At 34.9% G+C, this 27,091-nt stretch overlaps 1 protein-coding gene across 3 annotated transcripts in view; it reads right to left on the bottom strand.

Annotated features, from left to right (window-relative positions):
- The window catches only part of Stk3 (serine/threonine kinase 3), a 272,590-nt gene that overhangs the window by 3,334 nt on the left and 242,165 nt on the right, over window positions 1-27,091 (bottom strand). Inside the window, exon 11 of one of the 3 annotated variants that reach the window (XM_078016883.1) lies at window positions 26-22,683. The exons of the other annotated variants lie outside the window; for them this stretch is intronic. Coding sequence (XP_077873009.1) covers window positions 22,465-22,683 — 219 coding nt within the window. The 3' untranslated portion in view covers window positions 26-22,464. Of the gene's footprint in view, window positions 1-25; window positions 22,684-27,091 lie in introns of those variants that run through there. 3 annotated transcript variants of the gene reach the window in all.

The following is a 27,091-nucleotide window of genomic DNA, read 5'->3' as shown; positions in this document are numbered from 1 at the left end:
ATTCAGAGGAGGAATTCCAAAGATATTTTGAGAAATAGCAGTGTTACGGAGAAGAGTGTACAGGTTCCCATAATGGAATGGGAAGATGAACACCACTCACTTTGGGGTAGAAGCTCTGGTACATGCAAAATAAATTCTGTTATTCTTTAGTCATGTCACAAAATCAACCTAGCTTTTTATGTTATGGTATAATATACACATAGAATTTATAGCTTATATTTTATTAATTAATTTTAATTCATGTATTAGTCATTCATTAGTTTTATGCTCAGTTCTGTTCAAATTATTGTGGGGATAAACAAGCCAACAGGGAACCTTGAAACTTTCTCAACAGGTGACATTGATTTGAAGGGCCAACAGACACCTGGCCACATTTCCCTGAGACAGATATGCCCAGCTGTGTCTACGAAGGATCCAATTCTACGTCAGTGTTCTTCAAGATATCATTTCTATTTTAGTCCACATTAGTCTTTCTCATCTATGAATTTCTGTATCACACTCATAAACACCACAATTTAACATTTGGATCTAGAATCATGTAGAGATTGTACATATTTCTAGAAATTATCCAACTACACTGCTAAACATCATGACATGAAGATGGGTAGATAAGAAGGAATAAGAACAAACAAATGGGTTACTCTAATGCTAGCAGAAATAACATCATACAAAGCAAACAATTGTTATTTTAATTTTTTTTGCACTAAGATACACCTGTGAATATCTTGTACTAGCTTTACTGGGGGCAAACTGCCAGTAGTTTATAAATATTATATTACAGTAATGGATTGAATTCAGGAAAGAAACTGCTCAGAAGAAAAATTCTCCTCCTTCAACAGATTTTTATATTTTCTTTAAAAAATATTTATTTTTTAGTTGTAGTTGGATACAATATCTTTATTTTATTTTTTATTTTTATGTGATGCTGAGGATCAAACCCAGTGCCTCAAATGTGCTAGGTGAGCGCTCTATCGTTGAGCCACAATCCCAGCCCCGATTTTTATATTTTCAATATGCAAAATTTGTGAAAAACAGCTCTGTGATAGTGAAGAACCACTATCTGACACCATTAAATAATCAGATGTCCTATATAAGGTAAATTAATAAAGTACCTAAACTTTAGTTTTTTTATATGATAAAACTTTGTGTCAATCATCTTGAACAGAATATCTTATTGAAGTATTTTACAAAATATACTGCCTTCTAAAGAGGAGGGCAGAGGAACTAAAGCAACCTTTATTTATGGTGAGTCATTATTAGTAATACATATTACTAATCTGTGCCAAAATTAGTTTTCTCTTTTTTCGATTTTTATCTTCATCTGATGAAAACTGTCAGCCCATCCTCTTGGCCATCACAGGACATATACTCTTGTATTTCTACACTGGGTTTGGTTTGTTCATATACTGGTAACTAGAACAGCGATTAAACAATCTTATAAAGCATTAAACTAAATAAGAATAGATTGTGAATAAAAGCCCAGGGTGGTATGAAAATCATAGAGTATGTCTCTAGTGCAGAAGCTTTTATACCTATTTCTAGTGCTTGCATATTTTTAAAAATATGATTTCAGATTTTTCGCTGTGTAAGGTTGAGGTTACAGGAAATCTGATTTTGTATAAGGTACATATTTAGCTGTCTACAGGTGGGTTGGTGGGGAACTTCAGCGGACTCAATATATTTATGGATATTTCCTATGGATTAAGTACTGTAGACATAGAGATGAATAAAACAGTCTTCGAATAATGAGCCTGCAATCTGGCTGGCAAGACAAGTCCGTGCATAGATAACTCACTGGAGGGTAGAAAATCAGAAAAAGGATGGGTATGGGGAAAAACAAACAGATGAGCAGAAACATACTAGGGACAGGAATGTGTGGCATCTTAGGGCATGTCTAACAGGCTGCTGAGACTCAAGAAGATCTATGTGGGAAGGAGGAATAGAAGCCTGTAGCAGGAAAGAATGGGCAAGGCCAGATCACTAAAGATCTTAATTGTACTGCTACAAACTTTATGTGATGAGAAAGAAATGCTAGATGTGACATGATCAAATATGAACTTCAGAAAAATATTTCCAATAGTAGATATGGAAAATGGATTGTCGGCGGATGGATGTAGGAAAGCCCATCAGCAGGTTACTGTTAAGAGTTTAGTAAGAAGATGTTTCAACCAGGAAAATAGAAGTGAACACTGAAAAGGAAAGAGGGATATGAGAATGTGAAAGTAGAATGGGTAGGGCTTTCATTGCTTACTGAGTGATTATGAAGGGTCCAGAGAAAGGAAGAATTAAGGAGTGATTGTGGCTTCAAGTTTGGTGATCCTTTAATTCTTGTCTATAAAATCAGCATCATGTGGACAAGGTCAAGGTCTGCCACTGATTTGAGCAGTACCTGAGTCTACCTAAACCACAACTGCAAGCAGCCTCTGAGTACCTGGACATATGAGCACAGGGGAGTGAATTCCAGGGGACCAATTCCCTAGACAAACTTGTGTGAGCAGCAACCTCCTCCAACTCCACCAATAAAGTCTTTCGAACAAGTTTATACCTTTATGTCCTTGACCCTGTGAAGTGGGGGGTCTAGGTCAATTCCTGAGGTGCCCTCAAGGCATCTTATTCTATTTTCCCAGTGCAAAGTACTTGGCTTCTTTTTAATTGTGTTAATCTCTTCAGCAACCACACCTTCCCTGGCCCCAACTTTACATGGGCTTATTTTTCTGGTCACACTGCTTTTTGTTCCAGATTCTTACTGCAAATCTGAAAGCAACCTTGAAATCTCCTTTTCCAGATAAACAAGTCCATCACCATTAATCTCAGTCCCACTCAAAGTTTCAGGGCATGGGCAAAATACAGACAAACACTTTGACAGTATATAACATGAATCCTCTACTCCAATTCCAAATAGAGTCCTCATTCTCTTCTAAAATCTCATGAGCACAATCTTCATTGTCTACATTCCTATCAGCATTCTGGTCTTCCAAGCTCACACCATAATTACCCATTAAGCTCCACTTACAACATTCTAGGCTTTTCTAGACTGCATTTCCAAACCCTTCCAAACTCTTCCCACAAACCAATTCCAAAGGCTTCTGAACCACATGGTTGGGTACAATCAAAGCAACAACTTTACTTCTCAAAACCAATTTCCTATGTTAATCAGCTTTTTGGTAGATGAGGCAAAATATCTGAGAAAACAATTTAAAAGGTGGAAACACTTATTTTGGCTCACGGTTTCAGAGGTTTTAGTCCACAGCTACTTGGTCCCAACCTGTGGGGCTTGAGGTGAGGCAGAACATCATGGGGGGAAGAGGGAAGAGGGGGAGGGGGAGAGGGAGACAGACAGATACAGAGAGAGAAGAAAGAAGAGAGAGAAAATAAACCCTTCAAAGGCATTACTCCTTTGATTCTCCTTTCCTAAAGCTTCCATCACCTCCCAATAGTACTACCATTGGGGATCATGCCAACACATGAGCTTTTGGGGGACTCCAGGTCTAAATCTAGAATGGGTAATGAGGTAGAGATTGATACTATCAATAAGGCATATTGTTAAAAAAACTGATTTTAGTCCTGGTAAGTATGAGGTATAAGCAACATATCAAGTTGGAGATATCATATATAGATTGCAATTTTGGTGGTGTAGGAAGAAACCAAGAGAAAGATTCAAGCTAAAGATACAATCCAAGGGAATCATTAGCATTTAGGCTACCACTGAAATCATGGTTGAGGAGAATATCCAGGGAAAGGAGGTTTTCTTCCTGAGCTTAAAATCTGTCTATAGTGTCCAATAGAAAATAATCCCCAATCCCTTTGTAGTCAGGGGCTCTTCTCATTTTAATAGAACAATATTAGTAGGTTTCTAAATGACTCTAGATTATCATGTTATGGTATGGACCTGGAAAGTCTTCCAAAGTTTCATGTATTGAAGGCTTAATTCTCCAATGAAGCAATGTTCAGAAGTGGGGATTTTGAGAAGTGATTGAATCACGAGGGCTCTGACCTCATCAATGTACTGATGTATTAAGGGATTCACATCTGAATCAAATATTGGGAGGGTGTGGAAACTATAGAAGGCAGAAACTACTTGGAGGGAGTGGGTCCTTGGAGTTATAACCTTGGGGACTATCTTGTCCCTGTCTTTTCTTCCTTCTCTCTCTATGCTTCTCAGATGCCATGGGGTGAAAAGCTCTGCTTCAGAATATCTTCTGCCAAGATACTTTGCTTCATCACAGTTCCACAGCGACTGAGCCAGGTGACCATGGACTGAAATTTCTGAAACTGTGAGCCAAATAAATTTTTCCTCTTTGAAGTTGATTTTCTTAGAGATTTTGTCATAGTGGCAGAAATATGACTAATTTAGATGTCAGATATAGAAAAAAGATAAAGGAAAAAGAAGTTAAGAGAATTTAAAATTTTTTTTATATATTGGGTATCATTTATAGATATAAATCTCTGGCTGGGTTTGATTTCTGATTAAGCCCTACTGATATATATTTGGCACTTGGTTTCTATAGCTATTAAGTCTCCCACAGGCATGAACATGTTTTGGGAGAGAAACATGGCAGAAGTGATGTTTTCAGTGTCTTGGAAAATAGCATTGCTCAATGCCTTAGAAGTAAAAAGATTCACAGATTAGATAAAATAGCATTAGAAGAAAAAGATGAGCTTCCTGAATTAATATCAATATTATTTTGACCAAAGTTTCCTTAATCACAATCAGATTTCCTGAAAATCTTTCTGAAAAGGAAGGAAATCACTTTAGAATTATTGTATTTATGAATTAACAAAGTTATGGTAAATCAATTTGAATTTATATTTTTCAATATAGTAAAGAAATGTTATATATGAGCCATTTTTTGAGGATATATAAAACACAGTATAGCTTATTACCCTCACTTTATAACATTATATTAATTCCAAAATAAATTCAGATGTGAACTAGAGTTGCAATAACAAGTCTTTGATCTATGTTTGCTGGAATTTAAAATCTGGAAAGTCAAGTTAGTAAATAAAAGAATTTTAAACAATATATACATTGTGAACAAATGTAAAAAATGAATAACTCATCTGGAAATGGCTTTTATAAATGTTTTAAGCTAATTCTGTTTAATACAATTTAATTTTGAATTTAATGATGAAATAGAACATATACAACAAACTGGTTCTCAAATATGCAAGCATTCACAGTGCGAGAGAATACTGTAGTCTGACCATCTTTACAACATTACAGTCACATGTTTGATTAGTGAACAAACTAAATGATGTGCAAGGAGAGGAATTTGATGCAAAGGCAGTGGAAGTACAGCTTTTTCAAAAACAAATATTGAAGAAATGATGTTTCAGAATAATATTGGCTCATTACCTGAAGTTTTTTTTTTTTTAAAATCTATTCGCAATTTTGCTCTTCCTGGAAATTTGAGATAATAAATATTAGGGGCAAGAAGTATTAATAAGAAATTAAAATCAATTTCCATAAAAGGGTTTAAACTGAGATTAGATAAACTGTATGGGCCTGAAAAAAAATTTGGTATGACACTGTAAAAAGTCATTTTTTTAATGACTAAGTTATCTGCTTGACAATTCAATTCCCAGTAACCAACTCCCTCCCCCCCAACAAGAAAAGAAACCAAATCTATGAGACAGCAGAAAGTATTGTAAAGGGATGCAGCCAGCTCAGGTTCAAAACCAAACAAGACTATAATCCAGTTTGATTTGTATCATTTGGGGAGGAGAAGACTCACAAAAGCCTCTATCCATTTTTGACCCATTAGGTCTCAACCTCAATAAGCTAAAATGTTCTTCTTTCATGAAAATCTAACAGATTTTCGTAGGCAGTTTTAAATAGGAAGGAGAAGAAAGAAGGCAAAAGACAGTGAAACATGTTAACTACTTTCTATTAGAGGACAAACATACTTTTTCATTCTACAAGTTCAAATTAACTAATTGTTTAATATGACATTTCACTGGAAGTGTGGCCATGTTTCCAAGTAGCACACTCTATTTAAATAGAAATCTTCAGTAACTAAGTGTGATATTCTTAATCTCATATTAGCACTATCCAGAGTTGAAAATGTGAAATCACCACAAATGGGGTACAGTGCTGAGAAATTCCCAGGGTCTTCAACCTGAGCTAAAAATGAAAATGTTTTTTAAGTATTCAGATATGAAGGCCACAGTGAATTGAAAATCTGTGTACAACATTTTTGTGGAACAGTATTCTGCAATGGAATAAAAAGCAAAAACTCAGCAAAAGGCAGAATTCTTTAAGCTTCATGTCAGCAGGTAAACTAGGATCTCCTAGCTCTTTTTGTTTTTAAAAACAAATTAAAAATTTTAAAGGAAAGCCCCAAACCTCTTTTCAATAATAATGAGATTTGAATAAACAGATGCTTGTTCATAAATTCAATGAAAAAGTCAAAATTTTTTCAATAGAAATAAACATTCTGTTTGGAAACTGGTAGTTTAGTACAGGGAACTCATTTGTTAAGGAAATCCTGGATTATCATGTTTCATATAAGAGGTAAAATGACAGATCGATGTCCATATTATTACGTTTCTCAGTATCTCTACCCCAAAAAAAAAGAAAGAAAGAAAGAAAAGAAAACCCAAGTAAAAGATGCAAACTAGTAACTCATTTTCTAGTTCTTACATAAAATAGCAGTTCAAATAACTAAGTAATGGGAGAAGATTAAGATTCAATCAGATTAAATCAACTCACTGATAATATTAGGATTATTTCTGAACTTTGAATAGTGAAACACTGCTTATAATTCATCAGGAGGATCTGTCAGTAAAATTAGAAATTCTTTTAAGTTTACACATCTAATCTACTCTAAAAATTTAAAATACCACAGTCAAGTGATAAGATGGAATTACTTTCTAAAATATTTTTTATTTGTCTAGAGGAAGACCTTTAGATTTTTATATTATTTTCTGTTTTGTCAAAAACAGTCCTAATTTATGTTAGAGATTCTTTAGGTAAATCTCAAAAAACAACATAAAGTATTATAAACTTTTAAATGTATAATGTGATAACATTTCAAGGCTTAATGGATTTATAAATTGCTGGAATAATCAGTATGTTAAAATAAATAAGACAACACCACAATGAAGTAAATGGTCTTATATGTTAATTTAAGTCAAACACATGTACATACAGTTAAAGAGTCAATGAAGAAAATCCTGTACAAGTTTTTCTGTGTTTACTGAGAAAACAAACTTTCCTAGCAACTGTTTAAATAAATCTCACAGATGCTACAAACCTTATTAGTAGCCTGTGATTAAAAAAATATGGATTGCTAATACTGTATCCTGACTCATCTATTTTCCCATCTGCTAGCAATTCTATCAATATGAACTATCAACAGAATGGCTAACAACAATAATTTTCTATGGCAATTTTAATGCTGAATTGCCTATAGCATTTTGTAAGATTTACCAGTGCATGCCTTAGATTGTTCTGAGATGTTTGTAGCCTGAAGCAACATATTCTTTTTCCCCTTAATATTCCATTTTAGCTGAAATTTTTACTGTGTTGAACAGAATCTGGTTTGGTTTTAGAAAACACTGTTCATGGAGGCTGCCACATTCATTTTACTAAACAAGAGCAGAAAACACACCAAAGAACTAGCAAAACTCAGTCAGATCCTCTGATTGGCTTCTATGTATATCAAGGTAAGATGCTTTTACCAAGAAGATTGAGCAACAAGGATAAAAGGTAGTACTCAAGATTTTAAAAGTTAAAACATTAATATCTTTGGCATTTTTCTGATTTAATTTCTGGCACTAAGCAGAATACAATGAGCAAACTTTCAGGTTAATTCAAACAACTATGAAGCCTGTTTAAAGAAAAACCTACATAAACATTTAAGACATGCATTTGCAAAAATAATTGAGTGATAATTTCAGGCACTTGATACATTATAGGAGAAAAGTAAATCACTGTAAATCCCTTAAAAACATGAACTCAAATATCTGTATTATCATCAAATCTACTAGTTAGACTCTTCTTCAAACAGACATTATTTACCTTGTTTAGAGCTAAGTGGTCCATGTCTTCTGGTGACTGAATGACTAAAAATATTCTGAGACTATAATGCAAACTGCTACAAAGTATTGTTTTGGTTTTTTAACCTCAGAGCATCAAGAAGAGACTTAAGTCATTTAGATTTTCATTCCCAAAGAAAAGGCAGAAAATGGTTTCCTTGTGATATCAATTAAAAGAAGGGGATTATTGATCATTTGCAACATGCTGGATACTATCTTAGGTCCTGTGCACTAAATCATTTAATCCTAACAATCACAATCAAGGGGTAAATGTTACAAATCTCATTTTACAATGTGGTCACTCAGGTGACCCACATTAGATCACATAGCTAGAGGGGCTTATGCAAGGCACAAAAAGGCAACATTAAACCCCTAATGTAAGTTTGGATTGAATTCAAGAGCTATTTCTGGGGTCTCTAAGAATTATACAAACCCTTCTTCATCACATTCAACAATTTTTAAGACAGTTTATAGATTAAAAATAGGCAGACACTACTTTTAAATCTCATCTTTCTTACCAGCTTGTGCCTGGTGAAATATTTTACTAACATTAATGCAGTTTAGTCATAATTGGTCTAATGAAAAAGTATATACACTTATTAACTTTTTCTATTGAATCGGCACTATTTAGTAAAAAATAAAAAATTAAAAAACCCATATTTCTACATAGCCCTTTGGGATAGGTTCCATAATTTTGTCAATACGCTCTGACAAAACCATTAAGGCATGTTTTTTTTTTTTTTTTTTTTCAGATATAGGTTAGACTGCCCCCATGCTTGATATGGTGCTGTGTTCATCTTGGATCTAGCTGATGAGCTATAAACTGATGAGCATTACAACAATTACCTTGTCTTAGAGAAATCTTGGCCACCCATTTGAAAAAGGGATGATCATATTTTAGTTACACTCCTCAATGGCAGTTGTATACCATTTTCTTTTACGTTTTTCAGTTTCTATTAAGTAGTTTTGTCTGCTAAGAATATCAAGAAAAACATCATTCACATACAGTTCTGCTCTTAAAATATATTTTAAGTAGCTTTAAAAGCTCAAGACAACAAAATTTGTCTAACTCAAAACCAACCAGTAATTAAATCCTTCTGGACATACTAAGAGCAGATGAAAAAGTTTTATTAGTTTTGTTTGATGTCTTACCTCAGTAACACTTTGAATAGTTTAAAACACTGATGAAGCCACAAATGCTTTACTAATTGTCTTTATGTACTTTAATTCTTAAAAAATTAACAATATGACAAATATGTAAGATCACAAGCTTTAAAAAAAACTATTCTTGAAATATATCTGTAACTAGGTGATTGGTTCGTTGAATCTTTGGCGTTATTATATAAATTTAAAACAACTTAATTTTTCCCCAATCACACCTTTTGAGCTATATTATGCCAAATTTCCCTGACATATCCCATAAGAAATATTGGCCAAATCTCACTGACTTCTGGTCACTTCTAGTTATTCAAAGTCCAGAGCAATTATTAACTTTAATTTCATATTAAATACAAATCTTGCCCCTTCCTGTCAGCATGGGCTAAATGAAGTACCTTCCTTTCCAAGGTCTAGCTCCTCTGTTGCTGGGTGCTGGAAAAGAGACAGGTAAATGATGACTGTCAGTGAGGAAGGATTCCCATGCCTTCCTGTGGTGTGGGTGATTATTTGTGGTGTGTGCACAAAAGGAGAAAATCTGTATATTTTCTGATGTGGTCAGTATTTTCCTGGTGGAAAGGAGCAGCCTAGTCCTCCTCTAGTTTGGCCTATAATCTTATTATATTAGTTGGCCTGGAAGCTATCTGTGCAGCATTATCACTTCTGACCTCCTCTTTTAGAGCACAAAGATCATGGAGATTCTGCTTCACACTCTCCTGGGACCACAGGGCCCTATGGAAGGTGAGAAGTCTCCTTGGCTCTTCTTCATAGTACACTATGGTCCTGTTATCCTGCAGGCCTTAGCTCTACCTACAAAAGTCTTCCTACCTGCAAAACTTTTCCGGAGAGAAACAGGCTTGAGTGTCTACACTAATAAACCACCTCTCCTCCCAGAATGCCTAGAAACTTGCTCACTGAGCTCTGTTTTAGTGATAGGTCAGTGGATGTACAGGTTTAACTAGTTTAGTAGGCAGCTGGCAGATGCCAGCCTCCTTTTCTAAAGGACACCACCATTCTTTGTGAATGGTTCTCTGAAAGTCCCCTCACTTGACTTTAATCTAGGTAAAGAGAGAGCTACTGTCTTCCCTTCCACTAGATGGTCAATTCCATCAGGATAAGGATTTGTCTTGTAAACAACTATATTCCCAGTGCTTAGAATACTGCCTGGAACACAGTAGGGGCTTAATAAATATTTACAGAGTAAGTGATTAATTTCTGGAGGGAGGTGTGTCTTGACTCAATTGTTGGTGACTTTCTTTAGAACGTGGGATTCCTACTGTGAACTCTAGCGTCAATTCTGCAGTAACAGAAAGTTCTTTTCAATAGTGTGTGTGTGGGTGGGTGGGTAGAGGTAAAGTAGATAAATTTGTAATTGAAGTAAAGCAAAAAGAGTATCTGGGAAAATTAAGGTATTTTCCACATATCTCATTAATTTTATTCCAGGATGGTCTCATGCTCCATTGCATGTTTATTCTGTTTGTCTGGTAATACATTTATTTTGACAAAGAACTAATTGTCTTCATTTCACAAAGATGTAAAAATTCACTTTTTTAAATCTATAAAATAGTTTTAAAATAAAGGTGAGCTAAAAACTATAAATCACAAAATTCAGATTGCAATGGATATCCTAATATAATTATTAGGATATTTTGTAATCATTACAATAATACAATACTTTTAGTAAGGAGGCAACACCTCAAAATAAATAGGATTCCTAAAAGCTTTAGTTTTGAAGCATCTAAATCTGTAGATTTTGAAAAAACACTCTAGAATAAGAATCATGGTTTGATAGCTACCTATAAAAGATGAACTCCAAATACAGCAAATGTGTTTTAATAAAAATTTAAAGAGCAAAAATAAATAAAATAAAGTTCTTCATTCTTATTTGCTTTAGAAAATAAAATTTACCAATGGGTAACATTTTAGCATCCTCAATCTTAAAATTGTATGGTTTTTGGCTGAAATATATTTTCATTTTCTCAGTTACTAAAGACAAATGTTCAAATTCAATTAAAACTCCATGAAAAGATTCAGGTATTTAAAAGGGTAGAAGAAGAAGAAAAAAAAAAAGAATAGGAAGGCTCTTGTGAAAATGTTTAAACAAAATCCAAGCCTACTTTAATAATAATCAGTGTTATGCAAACCACTAATTGAATGAAACTTATGCTGACAGCTTTTGCCCATTTCTTTTCATTGATGTTTGTTTAAAAATAAGTTCATAAAGGGCTGGGGTTATAGCTCAGCAGTAGAGAGCTTGCCTTGTACATGTGAGGCACTGGGTTCGATCCTCAGCATAACAAAAAATAAATAAAATAAAATAAATATAGATATTGTGTCCATCTTTTAAAAAAAACCCTTTTTAAAATTTATATATGACAGCATTACAATTCTTATTATATATATAAAGCACAATTTTTCATATCTCTGGTTGTATATATAATACATTTATACCAATTTGTGTCTTCATACTTGTACTTTGGATAATGATCATCACATTCCACCATTATTAATAACCCCATGCCTCCTTCATTCCCCTCCAACCCCTCTGCCCTATCTAGAGTTTGCCTATTCCTCCCATGTTCCCTCTCTCCCTATCCTACTATGAATCAGCCTCCTTATATTGAAGAAAACATTCGGCATTTGGTTTTTTGGGATTGGCTAACTTCACTTAGCATTATCTTCTCTAACTCTACCCATTTACCTGCAAATGCCATGATTTTATTCTCTTTTATTGCTGAGTAAAATTCCATTGTGTATATATGCCACATTTTTTTTTTATCCATTCATCTATTGAAGGGCATCTAGGTTGGTTCCATAGTTTAGCTATTGTGAATTGTGCTGCTATAAACATTGATGTGGCTGTGTCCCTGTAGTATCCTGTTTTTAAGTTTTTGGGTACAGATTGAGGAGAGGAATAGCTGGGTCAAACTGTGGTTCCATTCCCAATTTTCCAAGAAATCTCCATACTGTTTTCCATATTGGCTATATCAAATTGCCGTCCCATCAGCAATGTATGAATATACTTTTTTCTCTGCATCCTCGCCAACACTTATTATTGTTTGTATGTATAATAGCTGCCATTCTGACTGGAGTGAGATAAAATCTTAAAAAAAATAAGTTCATAAATGCTACAAATGTAAATGAAAAAAATACTAAAGGAACATAAAACTAGCTAATTATTAACTTAAATGTGTCCTATGAGTGAGATGCCAATTTTCAAAAGTAAATGCTTCTTAGAGATACATGCATAACATAATATATGCATGTATATAGCAGCACAATTCATGATAGCCAAGTTCTAAAACCAGCCTTATGTACTTATCAACAGATGAATGGATAAAGAAAATTCAGTATGTCTGCAGAAAGGAGAACAAAAATTAGTCATTTGGGGTAGAGAAACTTAAGAGACACTTCTCAAAAGAAAAATATGAACGGGTCAACAAATTTATGAAAAAATATTCAACATCTCTATCAATTAGAGAAATGCAAATTAAAACTACAAAGAGATTTAATCTTACTCCATACAGAATGGCAATTATCAAGAATACAAGTAACAATAAATGTTGGTGAGGATGTAGGGGGAAAGGTACACTCATACATTGTTGGTATGACTGCAAATTGGTGTAACCACTCTGGAAAGCAGTATGGAGATTCCTCAAAAAACTAGGGATGATTTGACCCAGTGTTCCCACTTCTCAGTATATATCCAAAGGAGTTAAAATCAGCATACTTCAGTGACACAGCCACATTAATGTTTAAAACAGCTCAATTCACAATAGCTAAGCTATGAAGCCAACCTAGGTGCCCTTCAACAGATGAATGGATAAAGAAAATGTAGTATACATACACAATGGAATATTACTCAGTCATAAAGCACAACTTTATGGCATTTGTCAGTAAATGGATGAAACTGGAGACTATCATGCTAAATGGAATAAGCCAATCCCCAAAAACCAAAGGTCAAATGTTTTCTTTGATATGTAGAAGTTAACCCACAATGAGGTGGGGTGTGGAACAGAAGTTCAGTGGATAAGACAAAGGAAAATGAAAGAAAGGGAGTGAATACACCACAGTCAATCTCATAATTGTGTACATCCATAAGAAATTAATTTTAAAAAAACTAGGTAAATGGTAGAAGAAATCTCAATAGAGAGAAGGAAATAGGGAATGGGGAAAGGGAAGGGAAGGAGATGTACTGGGGTCAGAATTAAAATAAGATATATTCCATGCTTGTATAATTATGTTAAAATGGATTCTACTGTCATACATAAGTAAAAAGAGCCAATAAAATAAAAATTATGTCATTTGCAGGAAAATGGATGGAACTAGAGACTATCATGTTAAGTGAAATAAGCCCAACTCAGAAAGAAAAGGATCATGAGATTTTTCTCACATAAGGAAGCTAGAGGAAAAAAAAGGAAAGAAAAAAGAAAAAGAAAAAAAGGCAGGGAGGGGGGGGACTCATGAAAACAGAAGGGAGTCCTTTAAAGGAGAGGAAGGGGATTGGAGGAGGGAGGAGGGAGGGCAAAGGAGGCATTGTGAGGGAAACTGATCAAACTATGTTATATACACAGACAAATATGCCACAATGAAACCACTATTGTGTATAATTAACATGCACCAAAAAATCCACAAAAGTAGATGCTTCAAACTCTCGTTATTCTGGTATGTGGAGCAGACAGTAGTGTTTGTGGGTTATGTCATCATCTTAGACTGAACATAAAGACAAGAAAGTAATATGCCAGTGTCATTTGCAAACATAATAGCTTAGAGTAGACATTTTATTACAAACTAATATTTTCACACTTAGATGACGATAGTAAATGAATGGCCTACAAAGGCTTTATTTTCTTTGTGGGGAGGAGTGTCTGAAAATGGTATCAAATTGTTTTTTGGTATCAACCAATTTAATAGAGAACTTGGCACTAAAATTTTACCTCTAATATTATCTTATAAAAATGAGTGCCTTCCCAAGTTTCCCAGAAATTGTCAGGGCAAGGTGCAATCCAGCTACTGCCCCTCCCAGAGGAAGCAAAGCTTTGGCTTCATCTTCCCTTGAGCCAGAAACCTACTTTCTGAGTGGCCTCACTACTAATGGAGACATGGAATTGGAGGCAGAGACTGTTGCTGGGGTACTTTATAATGAGTAACTGATCTCACTTTGCATCTACGTACTGGAAAGTCAGGAGACTGTGGTCTTGAGTGGAAACTTGGGGATCAGAATTTGAGCTCTGGTTTGAATAATATACATTAATATGAAGTAGTTTTACTAGTAAATCTTTACATTTTATTTTGCAGGATGAAATTTCAGCTACATCTTTAAAAAGTCCATTTTAATAAGGATAAAAGGAAAAATGCATCTTTAATTACTACCAAATGAAAGACATACTGTTAGTTTACTTCCTGTGGAAAAAATAATAAAAGCTATGTGGGTACTAAATTCAATGTGTTCCTGAGGAACTTTCCTTAAGATAGAAAGTGACTGATACATACCATTATTCAAAGACTAGCATATCTACTGGATAGTTATTCTGATACTGTTTTATATTCACAGACAAGGTCATGTAACTCCCAATCCCAAACAAATGATGGATCAGCCCTAGTATGAGTATCCAGTATCTGGTACCAACAAATACTGGAATTCTCTAAAACATGTTTAAACAAGAATATTGTTGAGTGAAATTTTCTTTGCCTTATTAGATTCAGAGTAGAGGTGCAATACCAGAAAGAGAGAAATTAATTTTGAAAAACACTGCATGCAAAGGAATGACCTTCAGACACACTCAAATACTGCAAGTTAGTTCACATAACAGCACATTTCTGGATGCCCCTATTTATCTTAGTTCTTCTAGCCTGTTTTCAGCTAGGAATGTCCATATGACCAAACCTTTTCCTGCTATAGTTCTTTTAACCAGAGTACATGATCTTGTAACCCTGTGAAGCCCACCCCAGTCTGGCAACCACCAACCCACAGGTATCCTCTTATCACTCTCAGCCATTAGAAATAGGCAGAGATGGACAGCCCTAACTGTTGCTTTCTTCTCAAGAATACCTACTTGTCATAGGTATGTTCACTACCTAATCTCAACTGTACCTACTACAAAGCCTTTTTAGCCTCACTGTCACAGTCCATTTTTAGTCACAACTTCCAGCTGTACTGGACCATTTTGTCAAAAGAAAGGAGAAAGAACTCTTAAATATTGAGGTAGCTTTCTGGTTGTTAGCTACCTTCTAATTTTCAATCACCAGAAATTGTTTTTCCCTTGGCAAATCTTTGCTCTAAATATTAAACCAAAACAAAACAAACAACAAAAAGGCACTTTATTGTAATGAGTTTTTAACCTTGCAGAGTGACCAAGTATTGAATAACATAACTTATTCTGTAAAATCTTTTAAATCATATTAATTAAGTAACTTACAGAATGCCTAAGGATTAGTAATAACAAAAGGGCAACCAGTAGAATGGAATAAAATTAAATAATCCTAAATTAACTCAATTGTTACCAAAGCAAATTTTGAATAAGCAGGGTGTAAATAAAGTTAAATTGTTTGACTCAGGAATTTTAAAGGTTTGTTGAAGATGGAAGGCCTCCACCTGCATCATTGGTCCTGAAGAGTCAAGAAGATGGGCCATCTTCAGATCAATGGTATTTGGGACTCAGAAAACACGAGGCTACTGCACTCCATGGATATGAACAGAGGCATCTACAGAAACCCCTCTCAGGAGGGCAAGATTTCAGCCTCTACGAGAGGCCCAGGTTGCTGGCTATCCAGCACCCTCTGGTGGCCAGATTTGACTCTCAAGATTTTCTACCGGCTTCGAACTCTCCTCTTTTTTAACACAATATATTTAAAATCTTTTTTAGATAAAGAAGAAATCATCAATAGCACTGCTTGGCTAAACTGCTTTTGTGTAAATTTGGCACCCCAAAAAGTAGGCTATTAAAATGCTTCCAAGAGAGAAAATGTACTCTGAATGTGTTTTAAATCCCATGGGTGAAGCTACTTAAATGAAAAATATCTGGTCAGTATTTAGCAATTTAAAACCTAATTCTTTTCAGGCACTTATGCTATATGAAATATTCTTTTATATACAGATTCATATCACTATAAATATCATGCACATATATAATAGCTAACATTGCATGAGTACTTAACACTAGTAAATACTATGCTGTTATCTCACCTAATAGTCAATAATCCTATGACACAGTACAATTAATATCATGTTTCCAGAGTTTTAAATTTCCCCAAGATATTTAGCTGATAAAAGGTATGGCTAGAACTTGAATCCAAGATAAATGGTAGCATTTTGGTGTGTGTGGCAGGGTGCCAGGGATTAACTCTAGGGCACTCAACCACTGAGCCACATCCCCAGCCCTATTTTGTATTTTATTTAGAGACAGGGTTTCACTGAGTTGCTTAGCACCTTGCTTTTGCTAAGGCTGGCTTTGAACTCGTGATCCTCCTGCCTCAGCCTCCAGAGCCACTGGAATTACAAGTGTGCACCACTGCACCCAGAGCTAGCATTTTTAAAGCCTGCAGCTGTTACAATTTCATATTTTCCCTCCTCTTCAAAGTCAAATATCTCAATATGGAGAAAAGAATGTTCACTTTTAAAATTGAAAATCATACTTCAACTCATACCACACTGACCTCTGTCCCCTTCATGCTCTTCAAACTGCTTTTCTTAAGTCACCAATTTTTAGTTTCTATCTTATTTGTCTCTGCAAGCTGCACTTTGTTCTCTGTCTTCTTAAAACCTGTGGACTCCCATAATTTTCTCCTTAATGTATGGTTTCTCTTTGCCTCTTTTACTGGCTGCTGCTTCTTAGCTTCTAAGTGTTAGAACTACACAATGCTCTCAGAGTTTTTTTTTTTTTAACTATATACTCCATTTTCTAAGCAGTCTCATATACACCTTTAGTTTTAAATACCATCTCTCTGATAACAGCTCTAATTTTGGTGTCTCTAATGTATACCTGTCTTCTCAGTTCCAGAACTTAGCAATTCTGTTTACAGATCTCATGGGCACTGAAAAATTCAATGAGCCCATATCCAGCAGAGACCTTCTAACCCATCTGTCTTTGGACCTTTTCTATTTCACTAAATGGCTCCTTCTCCATCCATCTCATGGATACTGCCAAGAATTTAATCATATTCAAATGTTTTCATGCGTTATCATACTACATACCAATGTATCGCAAATGTATGTGCTTCTCTTCGTCTCTACTGCCACCTTCTTGACCAAGGCCCTCAAGCCTATGTAAGTTGTTTCAATAGCCTACTAACTTGTTTCCTTCCTCAATTCTTACTTCCCTGCAATTCACCATACATCATACAGAAGTATTATTTAAAAATTTGAATTGGGTCATGTCATGCCTCTAAGACCCTTAACTGGTTCTTTCTTGCATGTGAAATCCTAATGTGGCATTGTATGAACCTATCCCTGCTGAAGCTGTAGTTGCTACTCTTGCTATTAAGCCTATTAGCATCACTGCTTCTTCAATTCCTCATCTTCAAAAAGCTCTTTCCACGCTGAGATAGAGTAAAATGGTTCAATTACTCTAAGAATTGATGACCATGTGTCTCTCCTTTGCTTATAACATTCTTTCACATTCCCAACTTAGCTCCAAGGCTTTCTTAACATAGTTCCTTCTGGTGAAGACATCTCTTCCCTAATATCTGCTTGATGAAGTTCTACTCCTTTTAGGACTGAGATTCAATGTTATTTCCATAAAGTCTTCTTGGTCAAGTTTTCTTTATAAACAGAGTTACTTTTTTTTTCTCTGTATATCTAAAGATAACCACATTTGCCTACAACATTTACCAATGTATTATAATTATTTTTAAAATCCCTCACACTAGAACCATACAATGTGAAATTCCTGAGTGTAGGGTTGGCCTTAGTCTTCAGATTCTAGCATTTAGCAGGTGCCTAACAAATGATTGTTAAATAAACTAAAAGCCAAAAATAAGCATAAGTATACCTCATAGTCTAAGTTACCCATGATTAGAATCAACAAGAACAGGGGTCAGAAGTAAAGGCAAAATACAACTTAGCAAGGTCCCAAGCAACTTAGCAAGACCCTGTCTCAAAATAAATAAAAAGGACTGGGGATATGACTCAGTGGTTAAGTGCCCTTGGGTGCAATCCCTGGTACAATAAATAAATAAATGCCCATTTATAAGAAAAATAATGGGTAGAAAGGACATGGCAGAGACAGCATATTTTAGCTTACTCCAAAACACCTTCATTTCTTTTTCTTTAAAAATCACATTATTAGAAATATCTACAATATAATTAAATACAATGTATTAAAGAACAGATTCCATGTAATACTACAAAAATGAGATCTGAACTGAAGCACCATGACTCTGAAATATTTAAAAATAAAAATAGAAAACTTTCTTAAGGAGGCTTTTGAATCACTGTCTGACATCTGTACTATGATAAAAAAACTCAGCATAAAAAAGAAGTGAAGTAAAACATTATCATCAAGGCCCTGTGGGGTAAAAGGTTGAGAATCTTATAGGTAGCTGATTTAATAATGACTACTTATTTTTTCCCCCAAATGTGAAACAAATATTGTTAGTTACTCCCCAAGAATTTCTTGGTCTTTCTACCTACGACCTTTTCAGCTTACTCCCAAGTGGTACTACATTAAGTGGCTTTGACTAAACTGTTATTTTATCATAAGAGTTTGTCATGGTTAAACATGTTAAACAGAGGAATGTAATGTTCTAGTTTACTCTGTGAATTATTTAAGACTCAAGTGGCGACTGGGGATGTGGCTCAAGTGGTAGCGCACTCGCCTGGCATGCGTGCGGCCCAGGTTCAATCCTCAGCACCACATACAAACAAAGATGTTGTGTCCGCCGATAACTAAAAAAATAAATATTAAAATTCTCTCTCTCTCTCTCTCTCTCTCTCTTAAAAAAAAAAAGACTCAAGGGGCCCTAGATACACTTCAAGCAAAGGTATACTGGGCAGAGAGAACATTAGGATTTGACTTCTAATTCAGCACATAACTACCTATAAATTAAAAGTTTTTAATCAAACCATTAATGTTCCATATGCTTCAACATAATAATATCCTGTTTTATCCAGACATTTGTCAAAGCTAGGAGGGTAGAAGGAAGGGTGAGAATCATTCAGTGATTTTTTTTTACAGACATGAAACCTTGGAGCACTTTATTGTAACGCAGAGAACTTTATTGCCCCACACTGTAATATTGAACAAGTTGGGTTTATACTGGTTAGGTGGTGAAAGGTCTAAGGTAATTATGGGTACTAATCAGAACTAATATCGGTATTGACATGAGGTCATTATAACAGTTATATTTTATATTTATCTGCAGTTTTCAAGGATACAGATTAATGTTTGGGTTGTGTCTCACCCCTGCTCTTGTAACTAGGATTTTCATTCCAACAGAGGAAAAAAATTGATTTCAGGTAGAAACAATGTTCTCCATCTCCTGGCCACCCCCCCTTTTTAAAAGGACTCTTAATCACCTTAAAGAAAAAAAAAAGTAAAAAGGCAAATTCGTGAACAGATTTTAGTGTTGCAATAAAATTTTACACAAAACTGTGGCATTTTAATGACATGAATAATAGATATTGAGCAAGTGATAATTTTTCATAATTGATTTCATCTAAAAAATAACTGTAGCCAAAATTATTTTTATGGTCAATCTAAAATGTTTTCAAATTCTCTTAATATCTATAAATTAAATCACCCTTGATAATTTCCCCTACAACCATGTATTCATGTATTACTTTTATACCAAAGGAGTTTAGAACATGCTACCTCAAAATAAGCCACTGTAGCATATTGACTGTTTTGAGTTAAAGACACTTGAAAATGACCATCTGCAAAAAGATCACACTGACCTTCCTTCTTTTTAAAAGCAGGAGATGAAAAATTCCCATGTGAAAGATGTCTCCCTATACCAGAAACTAAGTGTTATTTTTATCATTAAGGATGGGGAACTGAGGCCACAGGAATCTGTACAAACAAACCACACTGAATTAGTCCTTATCTTCCTAGTTACTTCTTTACCCAATTACTGATCCTGGCCCATGCCCTTATCACATTTTCACACTCTACTACTCTTTGTCCAATTTAGCATGTAAGTGTTCAGCTCTATTTGCATTTGTGTGTCTTCACTTCTTCATGAAGGCTCCTGTGCCACGTAACACAAACTTATATTAAAAAAATTGGTATACTTTTCTCTTGTTGATCTATCTATGTCAATCTAATTCATAGGCTCAGCTGAAAAACCCCAAGTGCATAAAGGTAGAGTTTTGCCTTACCAGCAATATCCTTAAAAAGACATGTCTTAACTCCAGCTTCCTAGAAGCCACAGTTCACTTTCAATGCCTACATCGAGGACTGAGGGTTCCTGTATTTCTCTACACAAATTCCACCAGGTTCCACCCCAAGAGTCCATTAAATGTCCATCCCTGTTCTCCACCAGAAAGGGCTATCCTTATAGTTCTGAAATGTTGGATGGATCTGGGAAACTAAAATTTCCTGGTGTAAATTTGCAGTGGCTCCCCTAACACTTTAATCACACCAGAGGCAATGCCTTGTGAAGGCAAGGGATAGTGAAGGAACACAGAAAAAGGCTCTAGGAATCTTAACCTCAGCACTAGTGACATTTAGGGATAGGTAAATCTTTGCTGTGGGGTAGTGCCATGTGCTTCTGTGTGTGTGTGTGTGTGTGTATGTGTGTGTGTGTGTGTGTGTGTGTGTGTGTGTGTGTAAGTATAAAATATATATTTTTAGATGTAGTTGGACACAATATCTTTTATTTTATTTATTTATTTTTATGTGATGCTGAGGATCAAACCCAGTGCCTCCATGTGTGCTAGGCAAATGCTCTATCACTGAGTTACAACCCAGGCCCTGCTTCCTAATATATTGAGTAGAATCTCTGGGTTCTATTCACTTAATGCAAATAGGATTCCTCAAGTTGAAAACCAAAATTTCCTAGACATTACCAAATGGTCCTCGGAAGGCAAAGTCACTCCCAGAGAAGAACTAATGGTCTATTCCAGAGCCTTGAGCATAAAGAGGAATAAAAAGAAAATTAAAGAGAGAAGAACTTGGATTTAGATTCTTGGGCTATGTGTGGAAAAAGTTAATGTCTCTTGTTTACACGTTTCTCTCTCTTCTGACTGGAAATTTCAGAGTGAGCATGAGGACAAGAACATCAGAGGTCAGAGGGTATAAGAGTATCTGTAAGGAAGAATTCCAGCCCCAAATAATCTACCCCTCACTGGCAAGGTAATCTCTACATATCTACTGAATAGCACTCAAGCTCTTCTTAAGGTTCTGGATCATAAACCCTCTTAGGAAGTAGTTGACTTGGGAATTGGGAATAGGGTGGAAGAAGAGAAAGGGAGCTGGGAAATGAGGGTCTAATCACAGCTGAACTAAGCTGAAGATCAATCAAGTTTACTTTTTGAATAAAGTAAAGAACTGGAACATATAAAAGAGTTGTAGTGCAGCTTTTAAGCTAATTTTCCCAAACCAGGTACCTGGGGTTCCCACTGAGGAAGCTGGCAGAACCTGAAAACCCTTACCAATGTTCCTAGAGGGACTTCAGATGATTAAAACTAACCTTAGGAAAGCAAAGAGACATTTTCTTTTCTGCATATCCATTTATAAAATTATGTGTGGAGAAAATCATCTGTGTTCTTTCAGCTTCTGAGACTCAAAATACAATGGAAATACTGCAAATCATTTCAGAGTTGTTCTGAAGATTACAGAGACCACAGATGTTAAATGCCTAACACAAAGGTGGGCACAGCTGGCTCCTTCCCCTCCCTTAATTCTTTGTTTTGATTCATGTACATGCATGCCCACATCTATGCCATGAGTTTTCCTTCATCAGCTTTCATATACTATTTTTATCTTTATCTTGTTGTGGGATTTTTCTCTTTCCTTTTGTTCCTGATGAGGTAACAGTGGTACTTTTCAAGGCATCTAAATCCTTTCATTTTTGGTGACCAAAAAGTTCATGTCATGGGTAGCGATGGGGAAGATGCAGGAAAAAGGATGCAGGTTCTGAGCGTGACAAACTTCATTCTTACCACTGTTTTACCATGGCAGCTCTGATTGACTCCACCTGGGCAGAGAAATGAGGGAATTTCTTTGTGCATAATACTACAGAGCTATAGTTTAGAAAGAAACTTGAGAGGCAATTAAAGGATAAAGAAGCATATCTGAAGTTCAGCTTTTGTTATGTCAGAGAAAGTTTTTAATAGGTAACCTCTTTCACAGATAAACTGTGTACAAAATACAAAAACCAATTACTGAAGGCTCTGTAGAACAAACAAAACAAAATTTCCCCTTCCATAAGAAACCATTTCCAGGGCTGGGGTTGTGGCTTAGTGGTAGAGTGCTCGCCTAGCATGCATGAGGCACTGGGTTCAATCCTCAGCACCATGTAAATATAAAATAAAGACATCGTGCCAACCTAAAAAAAAAAAAAAAAGGAAAAGAAAAAGAAAACATTTCCTAAGAAAAAGATAACCAAGAGACCAAGTAACAGGATTTTAAAGCTGCAATAATTATACTCAGTGAGATAAGGGAAAATATGCTTGTAGTATATGAAAAAATGTGAAGCTTTAACATAGAAATAGAAATATAACAACAACAAAACATGGTCATTTTAGAAATGAAAAATTCAATTTCTAAAATGAAAAGTTTACTAGATAGTCTTAATAGCAGAATGCAGATGACGAAATAATCTATTGGAAAAAGATCAATAAAAATTATCCAATCTGAAGAGAGTAAATATTGAGAGAAAAAAACTCATCAGTTTCAGGGAACTTGTTAACAATATCAAAACATCTAACATAAAGTTTCTTTGGAGTCCCAGAAGGTGGGAATAAGAGAATGTGGCAGGATAAAATGTCTGAATATATAATAGCTGAAAATATCCCTAAATTTGTACAAGATGAACACCTACAAATTCAAGATGCTCATGAACAGCAAAACAACATCAGAAAACATATGCTCAGGTTTGATAAAAACCAAAAATAAAGAAAAAGTTTCGAAAGGAGACTGAGAAAAATGACATGTACAATGGGGCAACAATTTGATTATCAGACTTCTCCCTGAAGTTCAGAAAACAAGTGCAACAATATTTTAAACATCTGGGGAAGTTGGGCAGAAAGTATGCTTTGCTTTAAATATAGAGGCACAGAGAGGTTAAGGTGAATGGATATAAAAACATACAGCATGAGTAAAGACAAAAAGAACAGAGTGGCTATATTAATATCATGGGGAGAGGGAAGCCTATCACTTTTCTAGCTGCCACAATATAATTTAAAAAACCCCACTCATCAAGAGCAAACACAAACTCTTAAAATGTACCATGATGCTGAATTCAGACTGCATCAGATAATCTAGATGATAACATCACTCTATAATAATCTTGACCAGCATACAAACAATACTCTAGAGGCTAACTGAAAGGCAATCCAACCTTAATATGCCTTCTACCACCATCTTCCTATACCTGCAATAAATTCAAACAGAATTCCTCCTCATCGTCATCACTGTCATCATCATCATCATCATCATCATCATCATCATCATCATCATCATCTACTAAATCAAAGATTCTCTGGGGCAATAATTCAGGATATACTATTGCATCAAAATTGGCTGGGGAAAACATACACAGCAAATATGGGGAAATGTCAATAATCATTGGATCCAGAAGTATAAATTTTCACTGTACTATTTTTTCAGCTTTTTGAATGTAAAAAATTTTTCATAATGAAAGAAGTTAAAGGAAAACTAGCTAGAAATTACTCAAAATGCCTACAGCCTCTTTCTTCCATATTTTGATATTTCTTGTTGGGGAGAGATGTCAAGGTACCAACTATATGTTTTGAAAAAGAATCTCACATTATTCTGACATACATAAACTACTGCTAGAAAATCCACAAGAATAAACACTAGAATGAGAACTAGGACTTTTTCTAATTTGTCCATTACTGCACCTGGCACACAGTAAGTTTTCAAGGTGGTATTTTTTCAATGCATGAATGAAAAATAACTACCCTAGATGGTTAATAATTTGATTAATATTTCTAGATTTTATACTCTCAAGATAGATTTTCTTTTGCATTTGTTCTTTTTAGATATACATGACAGCAGAGTACATTTTGACATATTATACACACGGAGTATAATTTATTCTAATTAGAATTTCATTCTTGTGGTTGTACATGATTTGGAGTTTCACAGGTGATGTATTCATATATTAACATAGGAAAGTTATATCCAATTCATTCTCCTGTCTTTCCTATTCCAATCCTCTTCCCTTCCCTTCATTCTCCTTTGTCTAATCCAATGAACTTCTGTTCCCCTCTTCCCTACTGTGTGATAGCATCCACATATCAGAGAGAATATTCAGCCTTTGATATTTTGGGACTGGCTTATGTCACTTAGCATGATAATTTCCAGTTCCATCCATTTACTGGCCAATGCCATCATTTCATTCTTCTTTATGGCTGAGTCAAAAACATAAATTCTGAACATTATCTGGAAAAATTATCAGAATATATTTGGTATTTTTTAAAAATTTTTTTAGTTGTAAATGGATCTTTTATTTCATTCATTTATTTATATGTGGTGCTGAGGATCAAACCCAGGGCCCTACACGTGCCAGATAAGTGCTCTACCACTGAGCCACAACTTCAGCCCCATATTTTTTAAATAATGGAATGAAGTTTTGACAATCAGGTTTTTTCTGTACTTGTCACTTAGTAACCTTTCATAGAAAAAAAATTAGTCACTGAAGTGGAATATTTTTCAATTGATTCTAGTTCCATACATTTCTCATATTGCCCTTGAGTTAGCATCAAAGATTAACTTAAAAGGACATGGAGGGATACAAATTCAAGGTTTTTTTTTCTGCTTTCCCCATCTAAACACTTTTCAGTAAATGTAAACATATACTAATGTTACTTCATCTATAGTATTTACCTTTTTGAGAAGCTCTAGAAGAAAACAGCCTTTCTAAAAGAAAACGGGTGGATTTTTTGACATACAAGTCTTGCATATAAAATACAGCAATCTTCCAGGTCAGTTACACCCTTTTGAAACTTTTTTTTCCCCTCTCTCAAATAAATAAACCCAAAGGTTTGAATTCTAAGAGTGATTAAGGTGAAAGCTAAATGTTGTCAAAATTATTCTGTTTATCTTTTTCTAAATGTTCTTTATTAAATTTTAAAAAATGACTAATGACAGTTACATTTTTTATAAAGATTAAAAAAAGAAATATACATACAAAATACAATAAGTTGTAAATGAAGGCAGAGATTAGCAATGTCTAGAGTGGGTAAGGACTTGTTTCCTGGCACTTAGGTCACTTTGTCCCCTATGAGATGGCTATCAGGAGTGAAGTCTCAATATTTTCTCAGTAACCATTCAATTCAATAACCAATACTTAAACAGCACTCCTCAGAGACTCTGCGCATGACCTCTAATTGCTTGGTGCCTAACTCTCCACATATGTCAAACAGAGAGAAGAATAATTGCAAGCTACCTCCCAGCAATTCTAGAGGATTTAATGAGACAAGGAGCCAGACCTCCATGGTGAGTCAATTATTCCCTGGGTAGAAGTTATGTTATTTGTGAGGTGCTGTAACTCTTAAGGATAATAGAGTATTGTGCAGGCATTTCAAATAGCTATTTCTTGATTTCCCATAGTGTTTACATGAACTCTTTCAGAAAAACATACTAACCTAGAAACAAATGATCCAATGTTTTATAAAACAGTTTGAGTTTGATGGAATGAAATCATCATACAGATTTTATAATGTTGCTTCTCTTCTGATTATTAATGAGAGAGGAAGAACAGCAATCTTTTAGAACACACAGTTTTAAAGGAATAGACAGATAAGGTAGAAGCTCTCAAACTGACCTATCTATGTATTTCATTAAGCCAAATCTAAAGTCTACTAATTTCAGCTTGTCCAAGGCAAGGTTTAGAATGCTGCCCTTGTTAGAAAAGATTTGGATCTGCTGATGAAATGTGATTCAATTCTTATAAAGAAATGTGGCCCAATATTAATTTACATGATTAATATAGTACACATAAATAATAGCAGTAACAAACACTTAATTTTGGATTAGTGAAGTCACAGGCTCTTTAAATAGTTCACACAGGATGGTCATGCTCTCATAAGTTAAAATGGATAAAATTGATTTTTTACACTGTATTAGCTACACAATATTAATCATATAAAATATTTCCCTGAAAGTCTTGGCACAAAAATATGGGCCAATGTGTTCTATTGTGGCTATTTTTTTCCAAAGTAAATTTAGGCTGGGGCTGGGGGTGACTTTAGAAAGTAATCACAAATTTCAAAATCAATAAATTCAAATTGTTTTTAAGGCAGTAAATACACAGTCCTGCCAAATGCTGCAGGAAATTGATGTACAATCTGTCTGGCAGCTGGACCATGTGAAAAAATTTTAGGAAAGACCTTAAAATAACCAAAACTCTGAAGGCTCAACAAATCTTGTTTTAGTAAGGCTATTTTCTTGGTTCATAAAAAAGATAAAGAAGCAAGGAGTGGAATAACCAATTTTACTTAGGGTGTGGTGAATTATCTTGGGTATCTTAAACTGGTAATTTTATTTGGCTTGGGCTCAGAAGAAATGGTTTACTGTGGTGATTAAGGCCAGCTGCTAGGTGGCATGAATTTAAGTTATCCAAAGGAACATAGGGGTATGCCTGAAAACAGGCGGTAAGATAGTCTCAAAAAAACCTAAGAGTGCTACCTTGATTCAGTGAAAATTAGCCAGTTTTTTACTGCCTTTTAAGACCTGCCACCACTGCTTTAGTCTTGAACATTAACAGA

Source organism: Ictidomys tridecemlineatus, chromosome 7 (assembly GCF_052094955.1).
Source record: "Ictidomys tridecemlineatus isolate mIctTri1 chromosome 7, mIctTri1.hap1, whole genome shotgun sequence".
In the NCBI taxonomy this organism is placed as follows: domain Eukaryota; kingdom Metazoa; phylum Chordata; class Mammalia; order Rodentia; family Sciuridae; genus Ictidomys; species Ictidomys tridecemlineatus.
This window is presented reverse-complemented; position numbering and strand designations above follow the sequence as displayed.